The 27,880-nt window shown below is 43.8% G+C and overlaps 2 protein-coding genes across 4 annotated transcripts; one reads left to right on the plus strand and one right to left on the minus strand.

Annotated features, from left to right (window-relative positions):
* Positions 1–142: 142 nt before the first annotated feature.
* Positions 143–18,463, plus strand: arhgap1 (Rho GTPase activating protein 1). 3 transcript variants are annotated; one of them, XM_076880694.1, is made up of 13 exons: positions 143–239; positions 7,937–8,140; positions 8,322–8,420; positions 8,524–8,611; positions 9,494–9,625; positions 10,571–10,657; positions 12,419–12,517; positions 13,291–13,398; positions 13,507–13,583; positions 13,825–13,902; positions 14,149–14,277; positions 14,403–14,506; positions 14,591–18,463. In XM_076880694.1, exons 2-13 carry the CDS (start codon positions 8,017–8,019, stop codon positions 14,756–14,758), a joined length of 1,293 nt encoding a protein of 430 aa, XP_076736809.1. In that variant the 5' UTR covers positions 143–239; positions 7,937–8,016; the 3' UTR covers positions 14,759–18,463. The 3 variants fall into 3 exon arrangements, with proteins under 3 accessions (XP_076736809.1, XP_004564165.1, XP_004564166.1); XM_004564108.3 differs by lacking the exon at positions 143–239 and adding an exon at positions 2,629–2,781; XM_004564109.3 differs by lacking the exon at positions 143–239 and adding an exon at positions 2,629–2,781 and having other exon boundaries at positions 8,328–8,420.
* A 4,095-nt stretch (positions 18,464–22,558) lies between these two features.
* On the minus strand, positions 22,559–24,312 carry LOC143415218 (uncharacterized). Its single transcript, XM_076880814.1, has 3 exons — positions 24,178–24,312; positions 23,646–23,928; positions 22,559–23,410 (listed from the first exon to the last, which is right to left on the minus strand). Exons 1-3 carry the CDS (start codon positions 24,261–24,263, stop codon positions 22,952–22,954), a joined length of 828 nt encoding a protein of 275 aa, XP_076736929.1. The 5' UTR covers positions 24,264–24,312; the 3' UTR covers positions 22,559–22,951.
* Positions 24,313–27,880: the final 3,568 nt, after the last annotated feature.

The raw sequence follows: 27,880 nt of genomic DNA on the forward strand, positions 1-27,880 counted from the left end.
CACCCCCCAAACCAGACTGGCCACCCCAGGTGCCACCCCAAAGGCAAAACAATAAAATTCAATCAAATATCCGATTATGTTTTCACGGTGACGCTCAGATATCCGAGTGTAAGTGAATGCAGCATCGCTTCTGCGCTATGTGCATCACGTTAGCAAAGGTAGGAGAGCCAAGCACGAAAGACGTCACTGCAGGAAACAATTTTTCGGTGAAAGAAAATGAGGACAGAATAAATGTCCCGGTAAGTAATATTAAGTTTGTTGAGTTTAGTAAACTTCGGTGAAATTAGAATACCAAGGAAAAAATAACACTTAAAGAATTATTGCAGCTGTGGAATATTTCAGACAGTATGCTACTGAGGGCAGCTAACATAAGAGTTATGAGTTATAAGATATAATCTAAGTCGTAACATTGCTGTATGGAGCTGCAGATTTGGTTGCAGGTTAACATAGCTGGACTGGCCATCGGGCATACCGGGCATATCCCCAGTGACTTATTTTTTATTTTTTTTTGTAATGGCATGAACAATGAGAGGTGGTGGATTGGCCAGATGCAGGTCGATGTGTAGAAATAACTCCGTTGTTTGGTGGTGGCTATGACGGGGCTTCCACAGAGGCCAGCAGGTGGATGAGGGAAGGGGAGGCAGGAGGAGAGACCCGAAGCAGCCGCCAGTCCGAGTGTCAGGTGAACTGAACTTCAGGTAAGAAGTTATGACCTGCAGTCTATCTGGGTCAGATATAAACCAAGTTTAGGTGGAGTTTATTTTCATGTTGCTGACTTTTTACTGTCAGTTGCAATAACTCATACTGCGTTCTAGCCAGCTTGGAGTTTTTATACAGCTGGGTGGGTGCTATGATGTTACTGATAGTGAACTTTATTTTATTCATAAGGTTAGTAGAGTTGCCAACGGCTCCTTAAAAAAATGGAATGGTCCCTCATTCAGAGAAAATATTACACGTTTCGTATTGAGCTGAGAAGAGACGCAGTTTGTCCCGGACTTTAGTTAAAATGGAAAAAAGACACAAAGCTGGATTTATTCTGTCTTTATGCTGCACAGCTGCCTCTTCTCTCATTCTCTCCCCTCCCTCTCCTGTTGCTACTTCAATCATGAAACTGATCAATGATCAGCTGATCGGCTTTTCTCTCTTGTTTGTTTATCGCCCACTTTGCGCCAGAAAGAGGAAACCAGCAGATATTGCGCTAAACAACAGCAGCACGTTTAAGCTTGATCAGCTGTTGTTAGAATGTATTTAATATTAATTTCTAGTATCAGCTGATGTTTGCTGGAGCCACAGCTGTAAAGCTGCTGGTCATGATGTCTGTTTAGATATGTGGTGAGAGGGAAACATGAAGATGAAACCAGGAGATGTCCTTACTGAATCATCAGAGCTGAACAGGTGATGGAGAAACAGGTTTACCTTTTAGGTGACATGAATGAGTTGAAGTTATGAACTGTTTCTGAGAGACAAATAACACCAGGATCCTTTTTTATGTAGCTGACAGCTGGTAACTGTGCAGGGGCGGGTCTAGCAAAGTGTTGCCAGGGGGCCAGGTAGGGCATTAACAGGGAAAGGTGGGCACAAAGAAATACTTTTCTTTCTTATTCTCATTTAAAATACCTAGTTTTTATTAAATAATTATCTAAATCTTACAACCAAAGTTTTTATCTGACGTAAAATGTATAGAAATCATACATATACCAACAAGACTGTACATCACTGTCACAACAGGGTTTGTTTTCAGTCAAAGTCTTTATGGCTTTACTACCTGGTGGGTCGGTCTGTAGTAAAAATGCCCAATTTTTTTGTCCCAGTCCAGCCCTGCAGCTTAATACTGGCAGTGTCACCATGCCAGCTGACTGTATTTTATCATCAGCCAGTGTTGTTCTTTATCAATATTACCAAAGTTTACCATAAGGCAGCATAGAAAGTATTTACTTGCTTTCAGGTTTTATTCAAATGTTAGTCTTTTCATTTGTTTCCCCACTTTTTTCCTGTTTCAAAATCAAACACCAGTTTGTGAGAAGATTATCTTCTTTTTTTAACAGGCAGATAAAGTTTTGCATTGGCTAATTTGTCAATTGTTTGTTACAAATGTTCGTATTTTAATTTTCAAAAATGTTTTTGCCCAAAACATATGTGCACTATATGTCAGTAAAAATACTATGCAAATATTGCTGTCCTTGAATGCTGAGTAAACACTGACAAAGCACTGATTGTATCTCTTGTACTTTATCAACGCAGTATCTAAAAACTTTGCACCGTAGTGGTTAAAATCTCATTCTAATAAGAGTTAAAAGTGCATTTGGTTATTAGGTTTATAGGATTATTGAATTATGGTTAAGGGTTGGTAGAATTTTTTTTTTTTAAACATTATCTGCCAATTAAATCTGCCACCCTTCTCCAAATCTGTGCCCCTACCTGGCCCCCCCAACAAAAATTTTCTAGACACGCCACTGAATTTGGTCGGTGTGGAAAATAGAATATTATCATTAGAATAATAGATATAGATAGACACAATAGAATCAGCTTGTCATACTTTAGTAAAAGGCCTGAGTCCGCCTGTGGAGACTCAGGCCTTTTACTAAAACACCACGGGGACGCTTTCTTTTTTTAGCACTTTTATTTTGACAGGTATAGTAAACAAACACTGAATTGATAGCTTTATTTTGAAAACAACAAACCGGAAGAGGTGCTGACGCAGGGTTGTTGCTGACAACGGTCTACGTTGACTTCAGACGCCACAAAGTGAATCGGTTGTAAGAGAGCGGCTGGATTATTACGGTAAAACAAATTTCATGATGCTGTGTTTGGTAGAAACTGAACATGTTAGAAGCACGCGGGGCTCACGCGCTGTGATGCTCGTGCGTTGTTAGTCGGGTGTTGTGGGGCTAATTTGTTGTGATGAGGTCATTTGTTAACACTGCGGTGTTCTGGTTTAGCCCAGCTAAGCGTCGTTTCAGTTACTGAAGCCTCACAGCGTATGAAACGCCATAAAATGTGCATCCGTGTGCCGAATATGGTGAATGCAGCCGAGCCAGCTTGCTAGGCGGTTTGCTAATGCGTTTCGCTGTGTGATAATGACCAGCGAGTGTGGCTGCGTTAGCCTGTTCAGCTTTTCTGAATCCGCAGCTACTGACACTGAAATGTTTCTCCCGCTGAGCCGTTTGGTAAAAGTAAAAGAGGTCAGCTGCTCACTTGTTGCTTTTATCGCTGGACTGCCAGCAGTGAAGGTGTCTGCTCAGCCCGCCAAACTCCGTTCGGGTTTAATGCTCTTCTCTCCTTCCCCCAAAATCATTCGTAGCATTTCCCCAAAGATGACGTCTCACTTCAAAAATGTGCATATATCACACATTATCATGTTATGGTAGTGCATCAGTGTGTTCATAGCTTGCAGTGATGTCCCTTCCACTTACACACTACACTGTATTTTGTAGTTTATCGGTTATGATTGGATTTTACTGGAAAACTTTACATTAGACATTGAAAAATGAGACAGCCTCTGGGTGTAGTTTCATACTGACGCAGAGGTTACAGAATCAGGCTGATGGTGTCTGTGAGCTACACCCTCTGCATAAACTGCCCTGGTGGCAGGCGGAGGTTCTGAATGGCAAACAAAATGCGAAACTATTCTGTTTAAAATAGAGGTGATCAAAAAATGACGCGTTCTGCTGTCTTGTGACAGGATAAGCCAACAGTCCTTTTATGGTTGTGCCTTTCTTTCCTCCGGTTGAGCTAATTATTAGGATTGGATCATCTCTGGGCTTTAGAAAGGATTTTAGAAATATTAAAAGTAACCTCAGTACAACCCGGGACACCAGTCACTGACTGCGTGCTTCATATCTGAAAAGCATCGAGGTGATTTTCCTTAAAACTCTGGAGTGCACTGCTCCTATGCTAAACCTGATCACACTGATTGGTCTGGTACTTGTGTGCAGTCACATTAACAGACAGACACATACAGTTTTACAACGTTCAGCCACAGAATGTTTTTAAGTATAGTTGTGGCCTCAGTTATGTTATTATTACTAGCTGCAAAGTTCAGCCTCATGCCTTTGTCGCAGCAACTCTACGCCTGTGATATTTACCAAACCTGAATGTAAAAGTGACCCTTGCCTGAATTGCCCAGTGTCATCATTTTGACTTCAAGCAGCCAGCAGTGTTAGGTGATCATGCCTGAAAAGGCCTCTAGAGTATAAACATCTTAAAATACATTTTATAAATAAATGTAACTCACCAAGAAGACTGGGGCGAAAGCTGCGTTGACATGAAAGCTGTAGCAGTGATTTCAAACATCAGTGAGTTGCATGCAGGAGATGAAATGAGCTGTTCCTTACACATATGTCATGTCAGAAACAGTGGTTGCTTTTTTGTGGGATTTTTGGTTCCCATTGTTCAGGTTCTTCTTCTTTTTGTGGCGTCCCTCAGGTAAAAAAACGTAAAATGAACTTCCCCAGCTAGAGGTGATTGGAGTTTAAGCTCAGTGTCAGTCTCTGGTCGGCATTAGAAACTGTGGAGTGTGTTGTGGTGCAGAAATGTTACTGCAGGTGTGTGTGTGTGTGTGTGTGTGTGTGTGTGTGTGAGTGTGAGAGAGAGAGAAATGGAGAGAGGGAATGTTGCTGCTGCTTGCATGTGCATGCCAGTATTGTCTTTTTTTTTCTTTTGCATATTTGATGGTGCATGCTGCTGTTAGGGATGAACCCTTTGGTAGTATTTAGACTACTGAAGCTGAAATGCCATAAAAGCATAAAATAAGTAGAGCAGTGTTTCACATGCAGAAATGCTCAGTAATAATACTGTGTCACTCCATGGCTTTTTTCTGCACTAGAGCTTTGCTAGGAATCATTTCCTGAGCCCCTGGAGCAGGCTTTGACTAAACTGCCCTCCTCAGCTGCTCTGCAGTGCTGAGAGAGAAGAGGAATAGAGGGGGCAGGGTGCTGTGCTCGCTGGATGCTTCTGTTAGATGCTCATATGTACACAAAGTGGCTTTTTCTGTGTGTGTGTGTATATATATGTGTGTGTGTGTGCGCGTGCATGCACACATGTGGGTAGTGCAGCACGATCCACAAACAATGCCTCATGCATACATGGTGTTGTGGCTGGATGCACTGCATGGGCAAAGATACACAAGATTCAGCACTGTCATCATTTGTAACATGTGTAACAGAGATCCAAGGTTACAGAGTCACCGTACGTTCTATAGCTAGTAGTTCTTGCTAATGACCTACTAATTCTTTCTCAGTTGTGGTGCAGCAGTGGCATATTAAAACGTTTCAGGGCACCAGCCCTCTAGGACTTGAGTTTGACACCCATGCCCTATCAGATCCAATCCTGAACTAACCTTGTCGACACTAAGGATGCAACTATCTGGTTAAAAAAACCAAGCAAACACAAAGAAAGCTACTTTAAACTGAGCAGAGAGGTGGAAATCAGCTTTCAAGGCTAACCCTTATACCCTGCTCACAAACCGTAGTCCTTGCAGTCCTCCCGGTTGTCTCCCAGTGAAACTCTGCATGCTTTGCGTTCTGGTTCCTCTTCTCCTGACCTCTGACTATTTACACTTGGGCGTCTCCTCCACCATCAGAGTGATGATCCTGAAACTTTAGCATTACATCTTTTCAGTGCTTCTCAGCTTAAAAAGCCAAATAGGCTCAATAAATTAGGCAAATAGCAACAGATCATCCAGTGCAGACAATAGGACTGAATGCCACGAAAGTAAACATTTTGAATCCAGAGCTGTCAGACCTGAAGTGCCTGGAGCGAGCTTACCTGTTTCAGTATGAATGTAACGTGTGAAACTTTGTCATAGAAATAAACTCACAGTCAGGTTTTGTGCCCCTGACCCACTGCTGTGACCTCCATTGGTCTGTTCAGTTTAGGAACTGAATGAAGAGAAAGGAAATGAGGAACCTGTTACTGTTCACATCATCATAAATGTTAACCAACATCCTCCCCGACAGCTGCATGGTTACTGACTGACATGCAGATAGTGTGCAAACAGTTGCTTTTCACTCAGTTTGTCTGTGTGTGTGTTTGGCTGCAGCAATTGGCCGACTGTGTCTGCTGGTTAGTAGCGATATTTATTTAAAGCTACATGCTGTCAGCTAGCATAACATCACAGCTGTGTGTGTACGTGTGTGGGCATGAGAGTAAGAGTGGAGTAAATAGGTGGGGGATGGTAGATAAAAAGGAAGCATGTAGAAAATATGGGCAGTTAATAAGAGAGGAGAGGAGTGATGCAGTCATTAAACTGAGGAAGTGGCTCATGCTGTGTTTGAACCTTATTGTTGGAGCTCCATTTGAAAGTCATCAGACTGATGAAGCTAAAAAAACAAAAAGCAGGACCAAACTGTGGTGGCACTCTGAGACTAATCAGTCTCTCTGCTGCTGCACGTCTCAGGCCACTGTTCAGCGTTTCTGGTTTGTCACCAGTGAAACTGCCTGCTGGGTTAACCCTAGCCACACTAAGAAACTCTCTCAGAAGAGAATCTCAGCTTCTAGAGTTTTACTTCCTGGTGAAATGAAGGTTAGAAAAAGAAATCAAACAGATTTTTAAAAATCTCAAAAAATGTGTCCCTGATACTGTTCTTGTACACAGATCCATAGCTCCAGAAACAGAAAGCATGCAGGAACTGATGGTAAGTCACCACCTGGAGCATGGCCAAAGCTCCTGAGGGGGAAAAGGTGTCTTCATTTTTCTTGAACTAAAACTACTCAGAGTAACAAAAATCCACTGAGGGTTGGCACACCAGTGACAATAAAATCCCACAGGCTCTTTGTATCACGTACCTGTGGTGAGTGGTCTATTTTTCTCATTAACATCTCCTTCAGCTGTGGGAGCTGTCACTGGGAGAGGTTTGTGCATCAGTCAATATGCCAGCGGATGTTTTATTTATATGAATAAAACATCTCGAGCCCACCTCAGTTACCATGGCGAGAGAATCGGGGTACACCCTGGACAGCTCGCCAGCTAAACTCAGTGCACCTCCTGGAAGTAAAAAAGTACCAAAGCTTTACACAAAATGAAATCATATCAGCGCTGCTTTCGTCTTTACACTCTGCCACAGCTACCTGTAACTTCATCTTTGCAGACAAACAAGTTGTTTTTTCACCTTGTATTTATTTATCAAGATGCAAAATCTAAAGTACTTCATTCATTGGTTACGTGAGGTGAAACTCACATAGTTGTGAGATCTCCTGATATAATGCAGGTGTTGGTGAGTTTAGTGTCTTCCTGCACAGGATGCTGTACATTCTTGTCCATCGTCAGCTCAGACGAGTTGATCAAGTTGATGTTGGGCGATTCATGTCAGCACACATTATGTCGTTTTTCTTGTCTTTCATGCATTCGTCATGCTGCAGTTTGTGGTATGTTTCTATAGGGCTGAAGAAGTTAGTTGTTACTCTGCAGTGCAGATCTATAGTAGTCTTTGCTTGTGGTTTGTCCTTGGTTAACGTCACTTGGCTGAAGCAGATCTAATAAGCCAAAGGAAACTGTACGACCACCTCAGCATCGCTAAGATGTTCTGTGTAACTGTGTACACTCTTTATTTCTGGAGGTGTGATCGGAATAATTAGAGGCTGTGAGAAAGGGATCGCGCAGCATTAGCCTGAAGATTACTGCTGTTGTCTGATGTTATTTAGATGGTGCTGATGCAGCATGTCACCCACTGCAGCAGCATCAATCACTAATGGATTTCATTCTTTCATCTTTTAAACTCAGTCGAGTTGGGTAACAGTGAGTGTGATAAAGGGACAGCGTATTCTGTGGAAGTTCAAATGTCTCGTGTTTCTTAGAAACTTCACGGATGTGACTTCATGTTGCTTCAGTTGTGCAGAAATGTTTGATTTGATCTGGGTCTGATATAATGTCACAGCATCAGGTTCAAACACAGTTTGGCTGAGATGTGCTGACCTGAAGTGTTTTTGTCTCTTGCAGCTTGTGCGTGTATGTTTGAGTGAGCTGAAGAAAGACATCGCTGTGCCGTCTGTGTGTATGTGAGAGCGCACGTGTGTGCGATGTCTTCAGAACTGCTGGTAGATGTGGGCGACGACTCTGCAACGGCGCAGCTAGGACAGCTGAAGCTGACTACCATAGAGGACCAGCAGTGGCCCGCTGACGAGTCTTACCTCAGCAAGTCAGGTGAGAGGGATGTCTGTCCACACCTGCTGATGATGCCATGTTTCAAACGAAGGATTGTAAGAGCTCTGAGCGGCTGGGGTTAATCTTAAAATGTTACATACAAACACATTTACATATGAAGGACTTCATGGTGATGTAATGCTGTGATTGTTGTCTTGTATTAACTGTGTGTGTGTTTCAGAGACAGATGTTTCCCAGCAGTTTGACGCCAGCTCTCCACACCTGCCCTGGGACCACCCTTTCTATGACATTGCCAGACATCAGATCATCGAAGTGGCCGGTCGGTTCTTCAGTCACAGCTGACCTTTCAGTCTGGAAATATATGTTTTTGAAAAGTAAAATCTTGTAGTGGAAGTAACGCGAGTCCATGTCTGCGTCCGTAGGTGATGACAACTTTGGCAGGAAGGTGATCGTGTTTAATGCCTGCAGGATGCCGCCGCAGCACCAGCTGGACCATCATAAGCTGCTGATGTAAGTAGTGACCGCAAACCTTTAGGCTTTGCCAGCGTTTTTGTCATGTGACACGATGTAAGGAGAAGTGGTGGTCTTTGGTCATCACGCTGTATCTAAAGACAGGAAGTGTAGCTGCCTCCACCTGTGTGTGAATGTGAGAGTGAATGAATAGTGGCATTGTACAGCGCTTTGAGGTTCTTGAAAAGCGCTGTATAAATGCGATCCACTAATGTTAAGAACAAGAACAAGATTTGCATCAGTGACACTGAGAGAAGATTAGTCCCAAAGACCGACAGCTGCTGCTGAAGGATCCGCAGAGCAAGCATTCGAGCCGTGGCTGAGCAGTCAGGTGTCAGTGGTGCTGGAAGTGTTGGTCGGTGGTCACCATTGTTCTACCTGTAGCTTCCACTGTGGGGCCTCTGAGGTGTACGAGTGTCTGACCTGGTCTGCCCCGCCCACTCTCGCCTTCCTGCTGACAGACTGGTTGCTTTTACAAAGAGCAGACTGTGATGGAGGTGATTGTGGTCTTGAAAAAATACGTTTTAAAGGTTATTTTAAAGACTGCCTGATGTTTCCACAGTCGGGGAGTAATCATGTTATGAAATGGTGTATTCACCACTGCCCCAGATAATCATGATTGGAATGAATGGAGAAGGCATGGCTGTGTCTATCTTTGCTGTGTTTGGGTGTAACGAGTGATGCGGTGAACGTAAGGCTGCAGTTTTTAGAAAATGTTCTGAAGGCTCCTTCCTGTAGGGACAGCGTGAAGAGATTCACTCTTTCATCTGGTATGGAAATAGTTGATGCGAAGCCCTCAGGTGCAGTAGTTACTAACCAACAAAGTTATTTGAGCAGGTAAAGATATTTCTGCGTTTACAAAGACTTGCTCATGTTTTTCAGGTATCTCAAAGGAACCCTGGATCAGTATGTGGAGAGTGACTACACTCTGATCTACTTTCACCACGGGCTGACCAGTGAAAACAAACCTTCCCTCAGCTGGGTGCGGGATGCATACAGGGAGTTTGACAGAAAGTAATCTCCAACACATCACTGCACATCTCACTTATCATATTATACCTGTTTACAGCTGGTCCTACTGCTGCTCTTTGCATTTATTAACCGGATCAATGGCTTCTGCAGACTAACCTCTGCCTGTACCGGATGCATCAAAATTCCACACCAGGGTAAACGTATCCCAAAGCCTTCAGGCTGGCACCGTCCACTTCCAACACTGGATGTTTTAAACATCATGACTTTGCATAAAAACCTTTATTTTCTTTTTAAATGTTACTAAGGTTAGACTTGTGCCAGCGTTCTCCTCTTTGAACAGAACAAATGAAGAAAAACAGGGAGTCATTTTTTGTAAGAAAGTAATTTCTCTGTACTTCCTGTGAGCACCATAGTCCACAGAGGAAGTACAGACAGGACGAGTCGAGGAGAAAGGAGCCGTGCTGCACACGTGAGAAGCTCTGACTGTTTGTTTTCCCCTCACTTCTGTATTTAAGCAGAGGTGCACAGTGTGCATCCACTGATATGGTACTGGTTTTTCTCTTGAATGCAGTGGAAACAAATACTGTGTGCAGTGTTTCATAAACTGCACAGTTACAGTAACATGTGCGGATGGCTTCAGCCATGTTCCCACTATTCAAAATAGCGAAGGAGCTGAGCCCTGCTTTTGTCTTTAATCACTTTCACCCAGTTAATTTGCACTTTGCACAGCAGCGGGCGAGCACACCCACACAGCCATTCAGTTTGGCTGATAAAGATAAAAGCAGGTCTCCAGTTACATGTCCTCGCATTATTTTCACCAGCTCATCGCTGACAGCACAGGATTCAGCCCCTCAGCAGTGCTGGTTGCCTGTGTAACCTGTGGACAGCAGATTCCACAGATGCTGTCACGTTTCTGTGTATGCTCTTGTAATCGTTGTATCAAACGTGTGTTAGCACACCTTGTGAGAACATGTGATGTGTTTGCAGGTACAAGAAGAACATCAAGGCCCTGTACATCGTCCATCCCACCATGTTCATCAAGACTCTGCTGATCCTCTTCAAACCAATTATAAGGTTAGTTTCTGGTTTCAGGGATTTTTAAAGGACCATTATGCGCAGCCCCCGTGCACATACACACAGTTTTGTGCTGATTTTGTTACAAAGCGAGGCGACTGTTGGGATTTGGTGCTGTATAAATAAAACTGAATAAGGGGGTGGGTGGGGCCTGCATCACTCTGTGATCCACTTCCTGTTGATATAGGGAGAAATCTGACGACTGATCGTTGCAGCTGTGGCGTCCTGTTACAGTACGGCCCACTCTTTGACGGATGCACGGTTATAACACGTGGTTACGGCTCGATTTTATGCAGCTGTGGCTGTCAGACTTCAAAGGTTCAGAGAGGGTGACCCAGTACGTGAACTTATTATCCTTGCTATGATGGAAAAGCCGTCTGTACTTGGAGCAACCAGTTTTAAAGTGCAACTTGATGTCAGTCAGATTTTTAATCCCTCATTGATTTTATGACATTTTCTAGGATTTTTTTATATGCTTGATGTCGGGTCAGGTGCTGCTAATATAATCTGCCTAACGGGCAGCCATGGGTACCACACAGCATTATGTACTCCAGCATTACTCCTGTGGATTGTGGGTAAACACAGACTCCACTAATGCTAAATGCTGATGAGCATGTTCCCTCAGTAAGCACAGTACAGTACAGTACAGTAGTGTCACATCAGTGTGCTTATGTGAGCTGATATCATTACACGAGTCCTTCCTGCGGTTTTCAAGAGACGTGTTCATTTAAAAAGGAAGCACATGATTAATGAATGTGAATTTTGGGCCATTGTAACTAACATTGACAGAGCTTGAGCAGCATCTAGTGGCAGCAGTAGAAAACTGCAGCCATAAATGTGTCTGAAGTTCCTGCTTCAGGTTTGGTTCTTACTGGATACCAGTTTTATTTAAATGGCAACAAATCCCAACAACAGTCGAGGTGCTTTATACTGTACACATCATCTTGTAGCTATGCCAACAGAGAGTGTCACAGTGCTGCAGCTGGAAGCAAGAACCACTCGCTTAACTTTGTAAGCTTTGTTCTCTCCATCCAGCAGGAACATTTTTATGTAAGTCGCTGATGAAACAGTGTGACACTGAGCCTACCGCTAACCTTTAGACCGCCTCTGTTCAAGAAACAGAAAAAATAGCCGGTCATTTTGGGGGAATTATGATTACATAATTCCCCGTAGACGGACTCGTCGGTGAGTCGCTTGTTGCTGTTTTCCTTGGCGTATGAAGCGTTCCAGGAAGTGCACAAACGTCTTTAAATACTCTGACCAAACCAGAGGTTTTCTGTTAATCACATATTTAATCATTTCACATTAGTAATAGTAATGTCACTGTCTCACTGCATGTTCACTGCAGAGTATGCTCTACACACACAGTGAGGCCATTGTAACGGGAGACGCTAAGCAGATAGTGGGACTCCTTCCCCTTATCAGGGATGTAAATATTCAGGTGACGGGAGGAGCCCCTGTGAGAGGGGCCAGCATGTGAGAGTTGTGGCTTGTTCTTTGTTTGTATAAGAGTTCAGGGAGGTGTCCGTCCTCAGAACACTGTTGTTTGATCTGAACGTTTTCTCCACATTGCAACGTGTTAACTAAACCACTTCAAAACGAGCTCGCTGGGTTGTTGTTAAAATGTCCATAACAAGGTGCGCACATCATGTGCTACTTGCTACGTTCACTTTGTTACATTTCTGTTTTCATGGTTATAAAAAGTCTGAACCATCATCATTGCTGCTCACAGATCAACCACTCGAGTTTTCTCTCTCTCAGCTTTAAGTTTGGCAGGAAGATCAACTATGTGAGCTATCTGAGTGAGCTGGAGGATGTGGTCAAGTGTGATCAGCTGGTCATTCCTTCCCGCGTCAGAGAGTAAGTGTTCCTGCCAAACTTCAGATGTGTGCCTTTCATTCAGTCTTCTCATTGCGTGATGCCAGCAGCACGTTTCACTGAGGGTTAAATGCCGCCTCCGTCTTATTATCCGTGTGCATGAGAAGTGAGTGTTGAAAGTGTTTGACCTCCTTGAGAGTGGCGTGTTGGAGCAAACACAGGAAGTGGGATGGTATTATCTTACTGAAAGTGGCTTCATCACAATCCAAATAACCGTGCAGTGCACCCTGATGTAGCCACACTGGCACAGCTGCTGGTTTCCCAGCTGTGTGCCGACTCCTTGTGCTCCACGCTAAACGAGCTGGAGGTGAGAGAGTGCAATTTGTGAGTCGTGTGCTGGTTTACAGCCCGCTCTCTTGGGTTTTTCTTACCAGCAGAGTTTTTACATTCAGACATTTTCCCTCTCCATCTTGGCTTTCTGAATCTAAAGTCAGCATGCATTTGTTTTTTTTCAGGAAACAATGACAAATCTCAGTTTCCACATATTATTGTCACTTTAAGCATCATCATTGCATCCTGTTCCATGTGCGTCTTCTTTGGAAATGCCCTCTGCACTGAGTACTGTCAATCTTTTCATTTGATTTGGGAATGCTTCCTGTGGTTGTTCTGCTCATGCACAATGCATCTTAAAAGGTGCCACTGATGGAGTTTATTCACTGCTGTGCTGCTTCCATTCTGTGGTTTAGGCAAACATTCAGGCACAAATAGTGAAGCCCTGTGTTACTTTTTAAAATCTCCCGTTGTCTCTGTGCCAGGTATGACAACAAATTAAGAGCATCTCTGAAACCCACCACACAGCCCCCCATGTCTCCTCCTCACAGCCCTCCTCTCCCGAGCCAGGTGTTTGGTGTGCCACTAACGCTGTAAGTGCTGATTCTGTAGTTGGAGAGAGACACGGCCCTGTGAGAGAAGCTTCCAGATAAAGGAAAAAACCTTTGAATCTGCTTGTTGTTTTAATGTGTGCGTGTCAGGCTCAGACAGAGGGATCCAGATGGCGATCCAGTTCCTGTGGTGATGAGAGACACCGTTGGCTTCCTGTCAGAGCAAGGTAACAAACAGAACACCTGAGCGAACTCCTCCCTGAGCTGTGCCTGCATGGAGCACACACGGCTGCCTCACCTGTGCTTTTACTGGCTCACATCACTGTAATTAAAGCCTGCTGCACACACACAGGTGACTTTATACCTGTGCTGTGCTCTGATGCAGACTCAGGCTGTGCCTCGTTATGTCTGAAAGAAACACTTTTCTTTCTTTTTCACTGTGTGTGTGCGCGTCTGTGTGTGCGTCAGGCTTGGAGATTGAGGGCATCTTCAGACGATCTGCCAACGTGACTCTGGTGAAGGAGGTCCAGCTCAGGTACAACTCAGGTATGAGCTCTGACCGCCCTGTGATGCTGAAATTCCCTGCTGTAGACTCATGATGGAGGAGTCCCCTCCACCTGCTGTGTGACGTCAGTTATGATCCTCTGTGTTATGGATGGTTCTGTAAACACCAGTTAGGCTGCAGGTGTTTATGTGCAGAGGGCCTGGTTTCTTCCACGTTAGAGCAGGGTTGGGACGCTCGTCTCTTCTCTCGGGTTTTCTTCTGTTCTCATTGAACTCGTGTGTTTGCAGGTGCGACAGTGAACCTCAGAGAGATGGAAGATGTGCACCTGGCTGCTGTCATCCTGAAAACATTCCTGAGGGAACTCCCCGAGCCTCTGCTCACCTATCAGCTCTACAATGACATTGTCAACTTTGCCTGTAAGTACGGTTAGAGGAGTCTCAGCTTGTACCTGTGTGACTGTGTGAAGCCCACACCCCCACCTGCCCTACACCAGATGAACAGTCTGCCTCAGCAGTTCACCTGATGACTGTGTTTGTTCCAGCTGTGTCCAGTGAGAGTCAGGTGACAGTAATGAAGACGCTGGTAGAGTCACTGCCGGAGGAAAACTACGCATCGCTGCGATACCTCATCACATTTCTGGCACAGGTACAGCTGATGGTCTGCACATCCCGCTGATCACAAAATATCATCTCTGTCTGTTACAACAGCATCCTGTGTGTGTGTGTTTAGGTATCGGCCAACAGTGAGGTGAATAAGATGACCAACAGTAACCTGGCTGTGGTCTTTGGTCCCAATCTGCTCTGGGGGCGGGACAACGCCATGTCGCTCAGCGCCATTGGACCAATCAATAACTTCACGAGAACCCTGCTGGACCAGCAGCATCTGGTGTTTGCCTAATGTCCAGCCCTCTGCTCTGAGCTCTTTCTGCCAATGTGAAACGCCGCCGAGACCCTCCTTCCCTGCAGCATTTAGCCTTTAGCTTACCTTAGGAGCATCATCAAAGTACTCAGACAGGCCTGACTGTCTCGCACATTTAAAAAGATTCAGTGGACCAAGTTATTTGTGTGTCTCCGGTCGTTCTGAGCGTCCTGTTATTATGTCTGGCAACTTCTGGCATTTCTATTTGACTCCAAGCATGAAAACAAGTGGAAACAGCACACGTGTTAGAGCTCAGGCAAATAAAAATAATGTGAGCAAAAAATAACAGAAAACACTACAAAATGCAACCGATGGTAAACAAGAAAGATCCAGATCCCCAGTTTTGTTACAGCGTTAAATTAGGCTGTTCACGTATCACAGCATGAAACGCTGCGGCCCTGATACCACCTGCGTGAGTGGTGCTCCACTGTGAGCCGTGATAACTCTCGACATCACTTTGCATCATGAAATCCCACAAACACGTCACGAGTACAGATACAGACGTGCACGTTTCCCTTCCTTTAAGTCAGTGTAGTGCTTCCAGCAGTCTCCACGAGCACAACAAGAATCTGAACGATGACGTGAAGTCGTTTCATGCGGGTCTCAGGCCGGCACACTATAAAGAGCTGCAACACTGGGGGAGGGGGACATAAAAGCTCTCATAAATCTGAAATCACTACATGTGTGTGAATGCAGGGCTAGTCATTTGCTGCCATGTGCTTCTCTACCACCCCGAACTGCTCCGTCCATGCCTCCGTCACTCCTACCTGCACGTGTTCATATCTATATTCAGCCCTGTATCGCTGCCCTGCTTCAACAGCGGCTGGTTTGCATCTTTTATCTCTGTCAGTAGCAGCTGGTCGTGTTGTTTTCTATGTAGTGCCAAAAAGGCGTTTCACCTGTGTTACCAAATGTTCTTTAGATTCTGATTCTGCGCTAAAGAGAGGGCTGATGAGGAGAGTGGAGGCGTGACTCGGGTTTACGTCAGAATGGTGAACTCGGTACCGAACTTTGTGGACAATCTATGAAATGCTGTACTTGGAGTGGCAGAAACCAGCCACAGCTGTGCACGTGGAGTCTTTCTCTTCCTTTATATGAATTTTCCTAATAGCAGTGTCATTTGGACCTGTAGCTGGTGTCCCGGGTAAACGGCACACTACAAAAGTGTGCTGAGTGACGGCTTCACACTCGGCACTCTGCGGGTTTGGTGACAAAGTGTAGATGTGACTGCGCTCCCTGGAGTGACGCCGTTGTTGTTTAAATTACAGGGAGACGGTCGGTACGTCGGGCATGTGGTGGACTCCCACAGGCCAGCGTCTCTGCTGCCCTCTGTGTGACTGATTGTGCGAGCAGACGTGATGTGTGCTCATACAATCAGTAATAATATAAGTTGTAATGGATTCATGTTTTCATTTGTAGCAGCATCACTTCAGTGTACATAATGAATGATTTTGGGTGTGTGATTTCCTGTGATTGTCCCAAATTTAATTAAGTAGAAGTACCTGATACTGAGGCTTACTCTGTGTACCGTTTCAGGCTTTGAACTACAGGAGTCTGTCCAAGTTATGTGCTGGTTTTTGGCTCGGTGTTTGTGGCGCAGTGCCGTGGTGTGCTGCACATAATCCACACTGAGCAGTGCAGTTAACAGACCCCACACGCCTCAGAGGGCACCGGGGCTCCAGGCCAGCTGTTCGTCCATTTGTTTGTTGAGTATTAATGTAGGATATAGACGCATTAGATCAGAGCTGTCTAGGATGAAACACACCCTTTGGCCAATCACAAGCCAGTATTCCTTTTAGCTCTTGTGTTTTCTTTTAGTCACCACAGGTCTTTAGGAGCAGGCGTATGAGGAGCATGCAGCAGGAGTGTAACCCGTCAGAATCGGCTTGTACTCTCTCCTCTGTAGTGAGAGAGGAAAGTGTGAACCCTTTGAAATGATTTAGTTCTTCCTAAACCCAAAGATGAATCAGTCCCTTATAGAGTGCAGCCAACACGAGCGGTGGTTGCTCGGTGTGATTGTTTGAGCAGCTCACAGCCTCCTGTTAGGTGAGCAGCAGCCCCCGTCCTCGGCTTTTTGAGCGCAGGCACTGGATGCACACAGGTGACTGTGGGCTCTCGCAGAGGTTCCCGGGTGCAACTGTATGGCCTCCCAAAAGCTGCATTGTGTTCTCATTTATCTCACGGTTCAGCAGTGATGCACAGACGCTGTGGGGAGTTGGTTGGGATGTCTTTGCTGTTGAGGGTTTCACAGCCTCCAGCACAGCTACAACTTTCCTTAATGAGGGTTTTAATTTCTGTGGCTAAATGAGAACTGTGTGGCCGTAACCGAGGCCTTAAGCTTCCTGCTGCATTTATCATTGCTCATGTTCTTTCCTGTAATAATCACCTGTGATTCCTGAGAAGAACATTATTTCTGCAAGTCTCAGTTTCTGTTTCCAGAGTCTTCGTGTAAAGGACAGCCTCACAGTGATTACAGCAGTCAGCACCTGCAGTAGTTACCTTTGACACGTTGTCTCTTTCCTTTAGTCAGCCAGTTTCTAAAGACTCAAAACAAGCTGTTCAACTAGATGTCTTTCATTGCAACAAACTATCAGTGGGTAAATATTGGTGTTGTGGTGTTCCTGTAACGATGTGACTGAAAAGCACCAAAACAGTCAGAATTTCAGTTTGACTGAAGCTGAGAGCAAAAACGACAACAAAAAGTGTTTACCTGTTTTAATGCCACAGTGACGTGGGTGTGTGTTTGTGTGTACCAGTGCAGATGGGTTTCACTGCAGACGAGGGCTGCGTGCGTGAATGTTGTCAGGTGGTGACATCTCCGTTTTTTAATGGTGTGACGTAGTGAGACAGACCTTCCTGTTTGATTGTGAGTCATCTTTGATCTGTGAAACACAAAAAGAGCGAGCCAAGCAGTTTCTCTGAATCACAAAAGCTAGTGGAGATGCACTTTTTAAATAGTCTGTGTGTGTTTGTGCGTGCTCGTGCCTTATTTGTTTCCCCCGCGTGGTCATGTGATTAGCCATCTAAGTGCCAGTGTGATCATTCTGCCATAGATTAAATAAGACGGGGTGCGTTCAACAAAGCTCTGGTGTTTGCTGGTGTTCAGAGCAGCCTGTGACGCGTGCGGCGTGGCCCCCACCCAAACGCTGACTTTGTTGAGAGCAGCTCAGCTATAATGGGAGACGGCAGACTTGAGGATTTGTCTTCGTTACAAAATCGAGCTCGAGTCTGAGCTTCGAGTGTAAACCCACTCGTCTGATCTTCTTCTCACAAAACTCGGTTTAGTTTCGTTTTCAGGTTTTAAGACGGCGTAGCTGAAAGTCACCAGGTGAGCGAGACGGGTAAAAACGCTTCCTTTTCTAACCCCACTGTAAAGCTGTCAGCTGTGTCCCGTGTTCCTTTCCCGAAACGCTGATTCTTCTCAACTCTGCTGATCCGTTACAGCCTCTCTAATCTATGGGTCTTTGTACTGTAACTGTTGTCATGGTGACAGTGAACTTCTCTAAGGGAGAAATTCATTGGTTCCCAGGCTGATTTATTTTTACTTAGTGACCTTATTTTCTTAATTCCTTTTTTTCATCCTCTTTTGATATGTTGTGGATCTCAGTCTTATACATGTGTGATATAAATGGTGATATCCTGTAATGTTAATGTGTGCAAACAATAAAGAAATGATGAATGAAAGCTGGGGCTCTGCTCTTTGATCATTTTCATACTCAGCCAAGCTCAGTATAATACCCGAACTACAGTCTGCATTAGTATTTATTCATACAGATGATACATATTAATGTATCATAAATGCATTAATGAGACTGCCTGTTTGAGGCAGCGCTCCATATCGATGTGCCTTCAACTGTAAGCGGCAGGTTTCCCCAGTCTTATAAACTGCACATTTGCATAAGGCTGGAAACCTGCAGTCAGCTGAGACTGAGGACGTCACCTGGATGAGTGACGATATGAACAGAATCAACCTCTGCAGATTTACTATAAATGCACATTTAGACACTTTGTCTTGCACTAAGATTTGCACGTGTTCATTTTAAAGGCTTCGGTTCATTGGTTCCTGTATCTTACCCTAATTAAAAATCTAATCTAATTCGACTAAATCCACTGAGCTAGAGCAATGAAAAAAATGCCGTTTTGGAACATAGAAGACACTTCTTTGTGTTGGTCCAAGTGTAAGTGTCCATTTCCAGCTATAACGTCTTCACATGTACTGATGATCGGTGCAACTGATGAGGGAAACTTCTGCATGAAGATGTCACAATGATATCAGAAGACATGGAGTCACTTTTAACCACTGTTTTATTTTCTTTTGACTGTCTGGCCTTTCATTTCAATAAAAAGGATTGAAAGGATAACAAAAGGATAATTGTGTGTGTAAGGACTGTTTTTTATTTTTGCCTGTCCTGTTTGGTTCTTTCGCCGTCAGAATTATTATCTGAAGGCCAAAAAAGATGCTCAACAGATTCACTTTACCAACTGGATCATCCCAGCCTTGCCATTCGGTCCATTTGACTGACCTTTGTTATTTTATTTTACTTTCACTTGTTACAGACGGGACAGACATGGCTGGGGATAGGAAAGGGAAAAAGAAAGAGAGGGAGGGAAAGAAAAACAGGGGGAAAGGGGACAGTGAGGAAGGGCACGAAAAAAAAAATCACCTGGATCACCTGCTGAGAGAGAACAAAAACCCCAAACAAACAAAAGGAGAGCAACACAATAAACACGACACCACAGCAATAACCTGGGTAACTGTAACTAACAGTAAATGCTAAATATTGAAAGTTATTGTGCAGCACGCAGGACCAACAGCGCACAATGTTGTTGGAGGTAGCAGCCGAGAAAGCTGTAGTTTGTGTCTGTGAGCACCTGTGTGGATTAGGGGTGGGTTTTTATAATCGATTCATCGATTAAAATCGATTCTGGCTTGGATAACGTAAAATCGATTCATTAAAATCCTGAATCGATTTTTTAATATAAATTTATTTTGTCCGAAATGCCAGAATCTCTGGTGACATCTCACAAAATTTCAAGAACCACCAAACAGTAAATGAGAGCAGGTACAGGGATTCTGCACATAGACTTAAACACACAGCGCGACCCGCGGATCAGAATCAGTTAGATGTCGCCTTTCTCACAGTCGGGGCTGAAAGCCGACAGCTCGCTGATCCGGGTCTGCGCTTTGTGTTCACGCCCTTTATGCGCTGATTCTAAAGCTGTTAGTTTGATCTCTCTCCAAACAATATTGACCGAACCAGCAGCAAAAGAAGATCCAAACGCTTCACATAAACATCGTCATGAATTCACTCTTTTACTGTTTTGCTTCCATTGCGATGCGCAGCTCTCTCTCCCTCTCTCCCTCCCCCTCCCCTCTCTCTCGAACAGTTTCGCTTTCTTCATTATTCGCTTGCTTGTTACGCACAAGTCTACTGTTGCTTACAGGCTGTCGGCCGCTGTTTTTTTCCCTTTTACATTCTTCCGAAAAGAAAACCTCATTTCTGCTGTTCAATACTGAACAAATTGAAACTTTTTAAAATTATTCAAAATGCAAAATGCTTAGCCGTGTGTCTAATAAAACCGCTGTAACGTCAGAGGTAATGTTCATTAATTAATGGTTTTCTTTCGTTTTTGATGTACTGCAGAATATTTTTATAAAATCCCAGGCCAGGAAAATCACCTTCATGTTTTTCTGTGTTTTATCTTCAGCTACTTTGACACAAAGGCATCTGCTGTGATGCTCACACCTTGGATAAAGTCTTGCGCGTGTCAGCTTCCTTTTTATTGATACAAAAATATGTAAATGTTCTGATCTGAATTATATCTCTGACTGTCAAAATTTCCCAGATTTAAATCGAATCGAATCGAATTAAATCGAATCGTGGATCGAATCGATTTGGGACCTTGTGAATCGGAATTGAATCGATTCTAGAAATCAGTGACGATACCCAGCCCTAGTGTGGATCTTGTATTCAAAAGGTTTCTCCATGTAACGATCTGCTAGTGCAGGGGTCAGCGACCTTTAAGACCCAGAGAGCCATTTGGACCCAGTTTCCACGTAAAGAAAGAAAACACTGGGAGCCGCGAATACTTTTTGACATCTAGAATGAAGATAACACTGTATATATTGTTTTGTACCTTTATGCTTTGTGTGAACAACTAAGGTGTGTTGCTTATGAAATCCATGAAGTGCTACAGAGAAAATTACATTTTATTTATGTAATTAACACATTTTGAACTCTTAAAGAAATATAACCAAAGGAAAGACACCCAGCTGAACTAAAATGATCCAGCAAACAAAAACTGCTGTGAGCCCTCCTTATATCGCCTTTGTGCTTTTGGAGCCTTGACCTGACTTTTAAAAAATAATTAAAAAAAAGCTCGATGCTGCTGAAAGATGAAAAATAGATATTTGCAAAATTCTGCCTAAATATGTATTTTACCTGGTTAATGTGTGTGGCGGGGCGTGGTCTGTAGGGGAGGCGGACGCACCTGAGCTGCACCCGCAATCACGCCTCGCCGCCGTAACGTCTGTGCTGTTGTGTTGGTGTGTGTCGGGCTGTGAGCTGCAAAGCTACAGCCGGCTGTGTGTGAAAAGCGTGTTCATGCAAACATCGTCGGGTCTGCCGTGATATGTTTACAACGGGACTTCTGCTCCTGAACCTCTGCGCACAGCGTCTGCAGGTCGGGGCTGTACGAAGTCACTTTCATCTTTACAGGACTGTAAGCTGTCGTCTGTCAGGTGCGAGCGTGTTTGTTTTAACATAGTTCACGGTGGAGCTGCTGACATAATTGTCGTGTTTCTAATAAAACATCAGTAGTAGTGAGCAAGCTTCTTTATTTTAACGTGGCTCACATCCATGCATGCAAACATAACCTGCCGCTGCTTCTACGACACAGTATATATCACAGTTTGGTTTAGACAGCCCCCTAGTGGTGAAGCTGAACTAACCCACATAACTCCTATCAACACATCCCCTTTTCTTTAGATGTTAACTGCTGAACAACACTGCGCCGATCCCGGCCTTCGATGTATCTGTTGACACTTTTGTTTTTCTTTTTGGATCAAAATACGCCAAAACGGGCTCTGTTGTAAGTGTCTTTTTCAGTTGTTGCCACTCGTTTTCCAGTTCTTTATTCCATCTGAACTCGCAGCTATCCGGTTGATCAGTGATGACGCGACGAATCCTACTTCCGGGTCTAAAGTAGTCTGCGTTTACAGTTTTTCTCGATTGGTTTGGCTCATTTCTTGAAACCGAGATGACATTCTCAAAACCATAAGGTCATTTGGCCAAACAGTCTTACAGTTCTGCCCAACATTATAGCTCACTAGCAAAATCAAATATCTTTCCCCAAACTCTTCGTCCATGCTTCAAAAGCAGATTCCTTTCCCATATAAAAGGCCAGTACAGTCAAAATAGCACAGATCCTTCTCAAGTGCCTTGGCACATGTGCATTCATTTAGTGCTTTTGTCAAAATAACCTGGATGGTTTAGCACAACACCATGGATCCCCTGCAAAAGCTCATATCTCTCCCAAAAGAGTTTATCCATGTGTCAAAACTAAATATCCTTCTCATATAAATAGTCAATGCCCCCAAAATGCATTATACCTTTGGCATTGTTTAAGCACTGCAAGTCAAAATGCTTAGACGTTTTGTCACTGAGACACAGGTCTAGCAACAGAATACCACTATGAATAAAACTAAAAGACTTTACAGTAAAATCAGCCTCCAATAAACCACTCATACTCAAGGAAACTGTAAACATTTTCATTCGTACAAAGAAATGTTAACATTAGAGAACATACTGTGAAAAGAAAACATATACAGGATTCTGTAAATGTGAACAGTTATAAACACAAACAAAAAACAAACAAACTCTAGCCTAACATACTGTAAATAAAGTTTCAGAACTATAGTACAGTAATATTTTCAGTGGTCGCCATTGTCACCCTCTCTTTCCTGGCCACCATCCTCATCCCCCTGGCCATCGACGCGCTGCTCTCTGTCAGGCCATAAATTCTCATCCACATCGCAACGGATATTTTCTCTTGCGATGCAGCGAGGGAAGAAACGGCGTGAATGTCTCAACCATCCCCTACATTGATCCCCTGTGATGTCCTCACATGCAGCAGGGCCCTCTGGTCTTGAGCCTGATGCTCATACACCCTTCACCTCCAAGCTGAAAAAAACTCCTCAATTGGATTTAGGAAAGGAGAGTAAGGTGGAAGAAACTCCATTAGCATCCGGGGATGGGTGGTGAACCAGGTTCTGATGCGTGGGCCGCGGTGGAAGTTCACATTATCCCACACAACGACATAATGTGGTAGCTGAGGTCCTTCTTCACCTCTCTCATTTTCTGGGATCAGATCAGTATAAAGGTGGTCCAAAAAATTGAGGAGCTTTTGTGTATTGTAGGGCCCTAAACTGGGAATGTGTGTGGCCACACCTCTTTCTGATATAGCGGCACACATTGTTATATTTGCTCCTCGCTGGCCTGGGACATCCACAGTGGCTCGGTGGCCAATGATGTTACGGCCACGCCTTCGACCTTTGGCCAGGTTGAAGCCAGCTTCATCAACGAACACTAGGATGTGAGGGGTTTCGTTGCCTTCTAATGCCATTATTCTCTACAATAGAATAGAAATAAATCTAATCAGTCAAGTAGAGACAGATACTGCAGGGAGGATCTAAAGTACTGTAAAAACAGGGAGTGGAAAACTGAAGACAATTTCTAGGCAAAATGCTCTAGTCACACAAAGCTGGGTTCTGAAGGTAAAAAGGATAACGCAAAACAAAAAAACAGTGGTAACCATGTCTTACTGTAATAGTGTTACAATGATAGACAACCAGTAGTTGACTTACATGCACATACTGGTACCGCAGCCCTTTCACTCTGTCAGAGTTTCTCTCAAATGGTACCCTGTAAATCTGTTTCATGGTCATCTGATGTTTCTGCAGTACCCGGTCTATTGTGGAGATGCTGATAGAGTTTATATTTTGGAACATTACATTGTCTAGCAGGATTGCATTACGAATCTGTCTCAGTGTGATGGCAGTATTTGCAATGACCATGTTGCATATTTCTCGTTCTTGTTGTTCATTTAGAAGTTTTCTTCTGCCACCCACTTGAGGCTGTCGTCCAATCCTAGACATACAAGTCAAAGGTCAACACTTTGAATTTGTTACAAAATGAGTTACCAATGTAATTGTACTGCTGTTTTATGGTACTAAAAGTGTGATGCACTGCACAGTGACTGGAATACTATTCACAGTATTTTCTCCATTTTTTTCTTTGTCATTTTTATAGTATCATATAACATGACATGAAGATATTACAGTATTCTAGGCCTACACACACACCAACACTGAATAGTTCAATAGCATAGTTCTGTACCTGTTTTCCCTGCGAAAGGTTTGGATGATGGAGGAGACTGTAGACCGAGGCACATTAGGCTGCACTCGGCGACCTGCCTCTGCCATTGTGAGGCGATGGTTTATAACGTGGTCAATAAGGGTGGCCCGGATTTCATCTGGGACATCATGGTGCCTCCGTGCTCCTCGGCCTCTTCCCCCTATTCCTCCACGCATTCTCACTCCTCCTCTTCCTCTTCTTCTTCTTCTTCCTCGAGCAGGAAGTTGCTGTTGTACTTGGCGAGGTGCTTCCATGTTCACACTGCAAATGAAACTGGCCCTGGGCCAAGCTCTGTCTATATACTTTTGGCAGCAGTCATAATCATAGACAACACCTGTCAGGTATCTAAACAACCTGTTTGATTGGTCATCTGAGATGTGGGAAACTGCTCCTTCGTTAGTTCTAATTTCACCTGATTGATTGTCAAGTACTGTCATAACTTTATCAAATGTTCCAAGCCATACTTTCATGGTATTATATCTTTGACTAATTTTGACAGTTGAACAGACAATTGTGCATATGATGACTTACACAATGAAACCATGCTGATATGTTTTGGAGTGAGTAACCATTTCACTGAAAAATCAACTAATCAGTTTAGATCGCCAAGATCTATTTATTTGGAAAATGTGCTAAATGTGGGCTCATTGTGCTAACTGTAGCTACTTGTACATAATCATTTGAAAAGAAGCACAGAGTCACTTGAGACATGTACTAAAGCATTTGCAATTTGATAAAACCAATGAAAAATGACATTCTGTTGTGAACAATTGCAAGGTGGTTTGGAGATTTGTCCATGTTATTTTGAGAATGTCATCTCGGTTTCAAGAAATGAGCCAAACCAATCGAGAAAAACTGTAATATGGCTTTTGTGTTGTTAACATGTTTAATGTTTTGTATTTTCTTCTATTTGATCTCAAAAAGCTCCTAAAACAGTCAGTGATCACTGTAGACCTCCCTCGGCTTTTATTACCACTAATCATTTATTTAAGCTCAGTTTTTAAAACCTTAGGATGTAGCTACAGCCCAGCCCATGCAGCAGTATATGAATGACTAACCTCGTATTGTGGATGGATTATCTCAGTTGTTCTCCTGGCTGAAGTTTGGTCCGTTTACAGCATCCTGCCATGCGATTACATTTGTTCCTGACCACCGAGAACACTCACGGTAACTTTTATCGAGTGGAAAAAAAGTTAGCTTGTTTATATTATGCTAACATAGCTGTGTCGCTAGCGGTCACGTAGCACATCATTATATACCAGCTAGCCCAACTTCAGTAACCCTACAAACGTCACTGCTGTTTAGTTTTCTGTCTGCATTTATGCTGGAAGTGATAGCAGAGCTGTACGTTTTAATTTGTTTCCAAAACCCCGCAGTCAGGACATGCTATATTGTATTTAGATAGAAGCTAGCGAGCTAACTCCCTGCTAACTTTTAACTCCGTTAAATGTCATAAATTCCGTTTTCATGGATGCCTGGATGTTAAACTCAATTGTTACACCTGGTAGAGCAGAACGCTGATCATTTTATTAAAGATGAAAGACTTTAGACAGTTTTTCAACTCTCAGTAATGCCACAGTGATCGTTTGATATATGGACCTGCAGCGGAGTTTAGACCCAGACACGGCTAGTGACGTCAGACTGAACAACCGGATTGTGTAGAAGCTGTCTCAGTTGCACTGTTTTGGCTGCCAGGCTTGGGATGAATTTTCCAATAAAGTTAACCATTCCTAGGATTCTCAACACACCTTTTTTATCTTCAGGACATGGCATTTCCAGTATATCTCGTAGTTTTTCCTTGTCCGGCTCGATGCCTTCGGCTGTCAGCTTGTCACCGAGAAATAATCCCGTCCACACATAAAGGAAGAAATGAAGGAAAACGCTGCTATGAACATGCCAAAGCAGCAGGTGGCGCTAGATTCCTAACCGTGTAGAAATGTTGGCCAATCAGAAGTCTAGAAGCCTCGGTGGGAAAAAGTAAACAAAGCTGGGACATAGAAGCAGAACAGAGTCGTATGTGTGGAGGGACAGTAACTGTGTGTATATGTAAGCATTTAAACACTGCAGAGAGTAGAATTAACAGTAACAGTATTGTAGAAATTCATTTCACCGAAACAATAACGTGGCGCACAGTGTGACGCATGCACCAGTTTATTGTATTTCCAGACTTGCTTTCGGCACATTTACAGTGCGCGCTACTCTGTTTTTTGTCAGACTTGAAATAGCCGAAATACCTTCACACTACGGAACGTCTATGGCTCTTCCGTTCGACAATCTCTCCGGCGTTGGAACCATCATCTGTTTTCTCTTCGGTCACGCTCGGTTGATTTTTCTAGTCGGCAAGCTCATTTCCTCCATTACCCGCTGGCTGCTTCCCAAACAAACACACGTGCGGCTTGGCACTTGTGCTGTACGTAACAAGTCACGTGACGTGACGCTGCGGCTGTGATTGGTTCGGCTCTGCGCTACTTAATTTGGATTGGCTGTTTTTTTTTTTTGTTTTTTTTTTGAGGACAAGAGCGGCGAGGTCTATCGCGATAGCTTAATTTCTCTATCGAGTAAAAGTTATATCGCGATACATATCGTTATCGTTCTATCGCCCAGCTCTACGTTTCACTCTTTCCAAAACCTTTAGAATAGAATAGAATAGAATAGAATAGAATAGCCTTTATTGTCATTGTACAGAGTACAACGAAATTGGAGTGCCACTCCCTTGGTGCAAGTTTCAATAATAAATATAAATGTAAAATATAAAAAGTACAAAAAAAACAATCGTAAGTACTCAAACAATAGTATGTACAATATATACAGGATAGCAGCATTAATATGATGACAGTATGAATAGCAGCATAATATAATGACAGTGACGGTATGGAATAGGTTCAATTGTTTTTGTGCTTATTTACTACGGTGATAGCTCTGGGAAAGAAGCTATCCCTGAATCTGTTTGTCCTGGTTTTATGTGACCTGTACCGTCGGCCTGACGGTAATAGTTCAAACAGTTGGTTGCTGGGGTGAGAGTGGTCCTTGATGATATTGCCAGCTCTGCTGAGGTACCGAGAGTTTGCAGTGACCTCCAGGCTGGGCAGAGAGCAGCCAGTGATCTTCTGGGCTGTGTTGATGACCCTCTGCAGTACTTTCCTGTCTGCAGCTGAGCACCCTGCATACCATGTTGTTATGCCGTACGTTAGGATGCTCTCTATGGTGGCTCTGTAAAATGTCACCAGCAGCCTCTCCTCCAGGTTGTTCCTCCTGAGCACTCTCAGAAAGTGGAGACGCTGCTGGGCCTTTTTAACCACCGCTGTAGTATTTGCAGTCCAGGAGAGGTCATCAGTTATCTGCACGCCCAGAAACCTCATGGAGTGTACCCTCTCCACACAGCTCCCGTGAATGTAAAGTGGGGCCGGGTCTGCTCTGCCCTTCCTGAAGTCCAAGATAAGTTCTTTAGTTTTCGTGGTGTTCAGTTGGAGGTTGTTAACTGAACACCACTCAGTCAGTCTGTTGACCTCATCTCTGTAGTCCGACTCCTCCCCCCTTGAGATGAGTCCAACCACTGTGGTGTCATCCGCGAACTTTATGATGGTGTTTGAGAGATGGGTAGGGGAGCAGTCGGATGTGTAGAGCGTAAACAGGAGGGGACTCAAAACACATCCTTGTGTCTCTCATTGTGCTGCTGTAGTGTGGA

The sequence above is a fragment of the Maylandia zebra genome, linkage group LG23 (assembly GCF_041146795.1).
Source record: "Maylandia zebra isolate NMK-2024a linkage group LG23, Mzebra_GT3a, whole genome shotgun sequence".
NCBI classification, from domain to species: domain Eukaryota; kingdom Metazoa; phylum Chordata; class Actinopteri; order Cichliformes; family Cichlidae; genus Maylandia; species Maylandia zebra.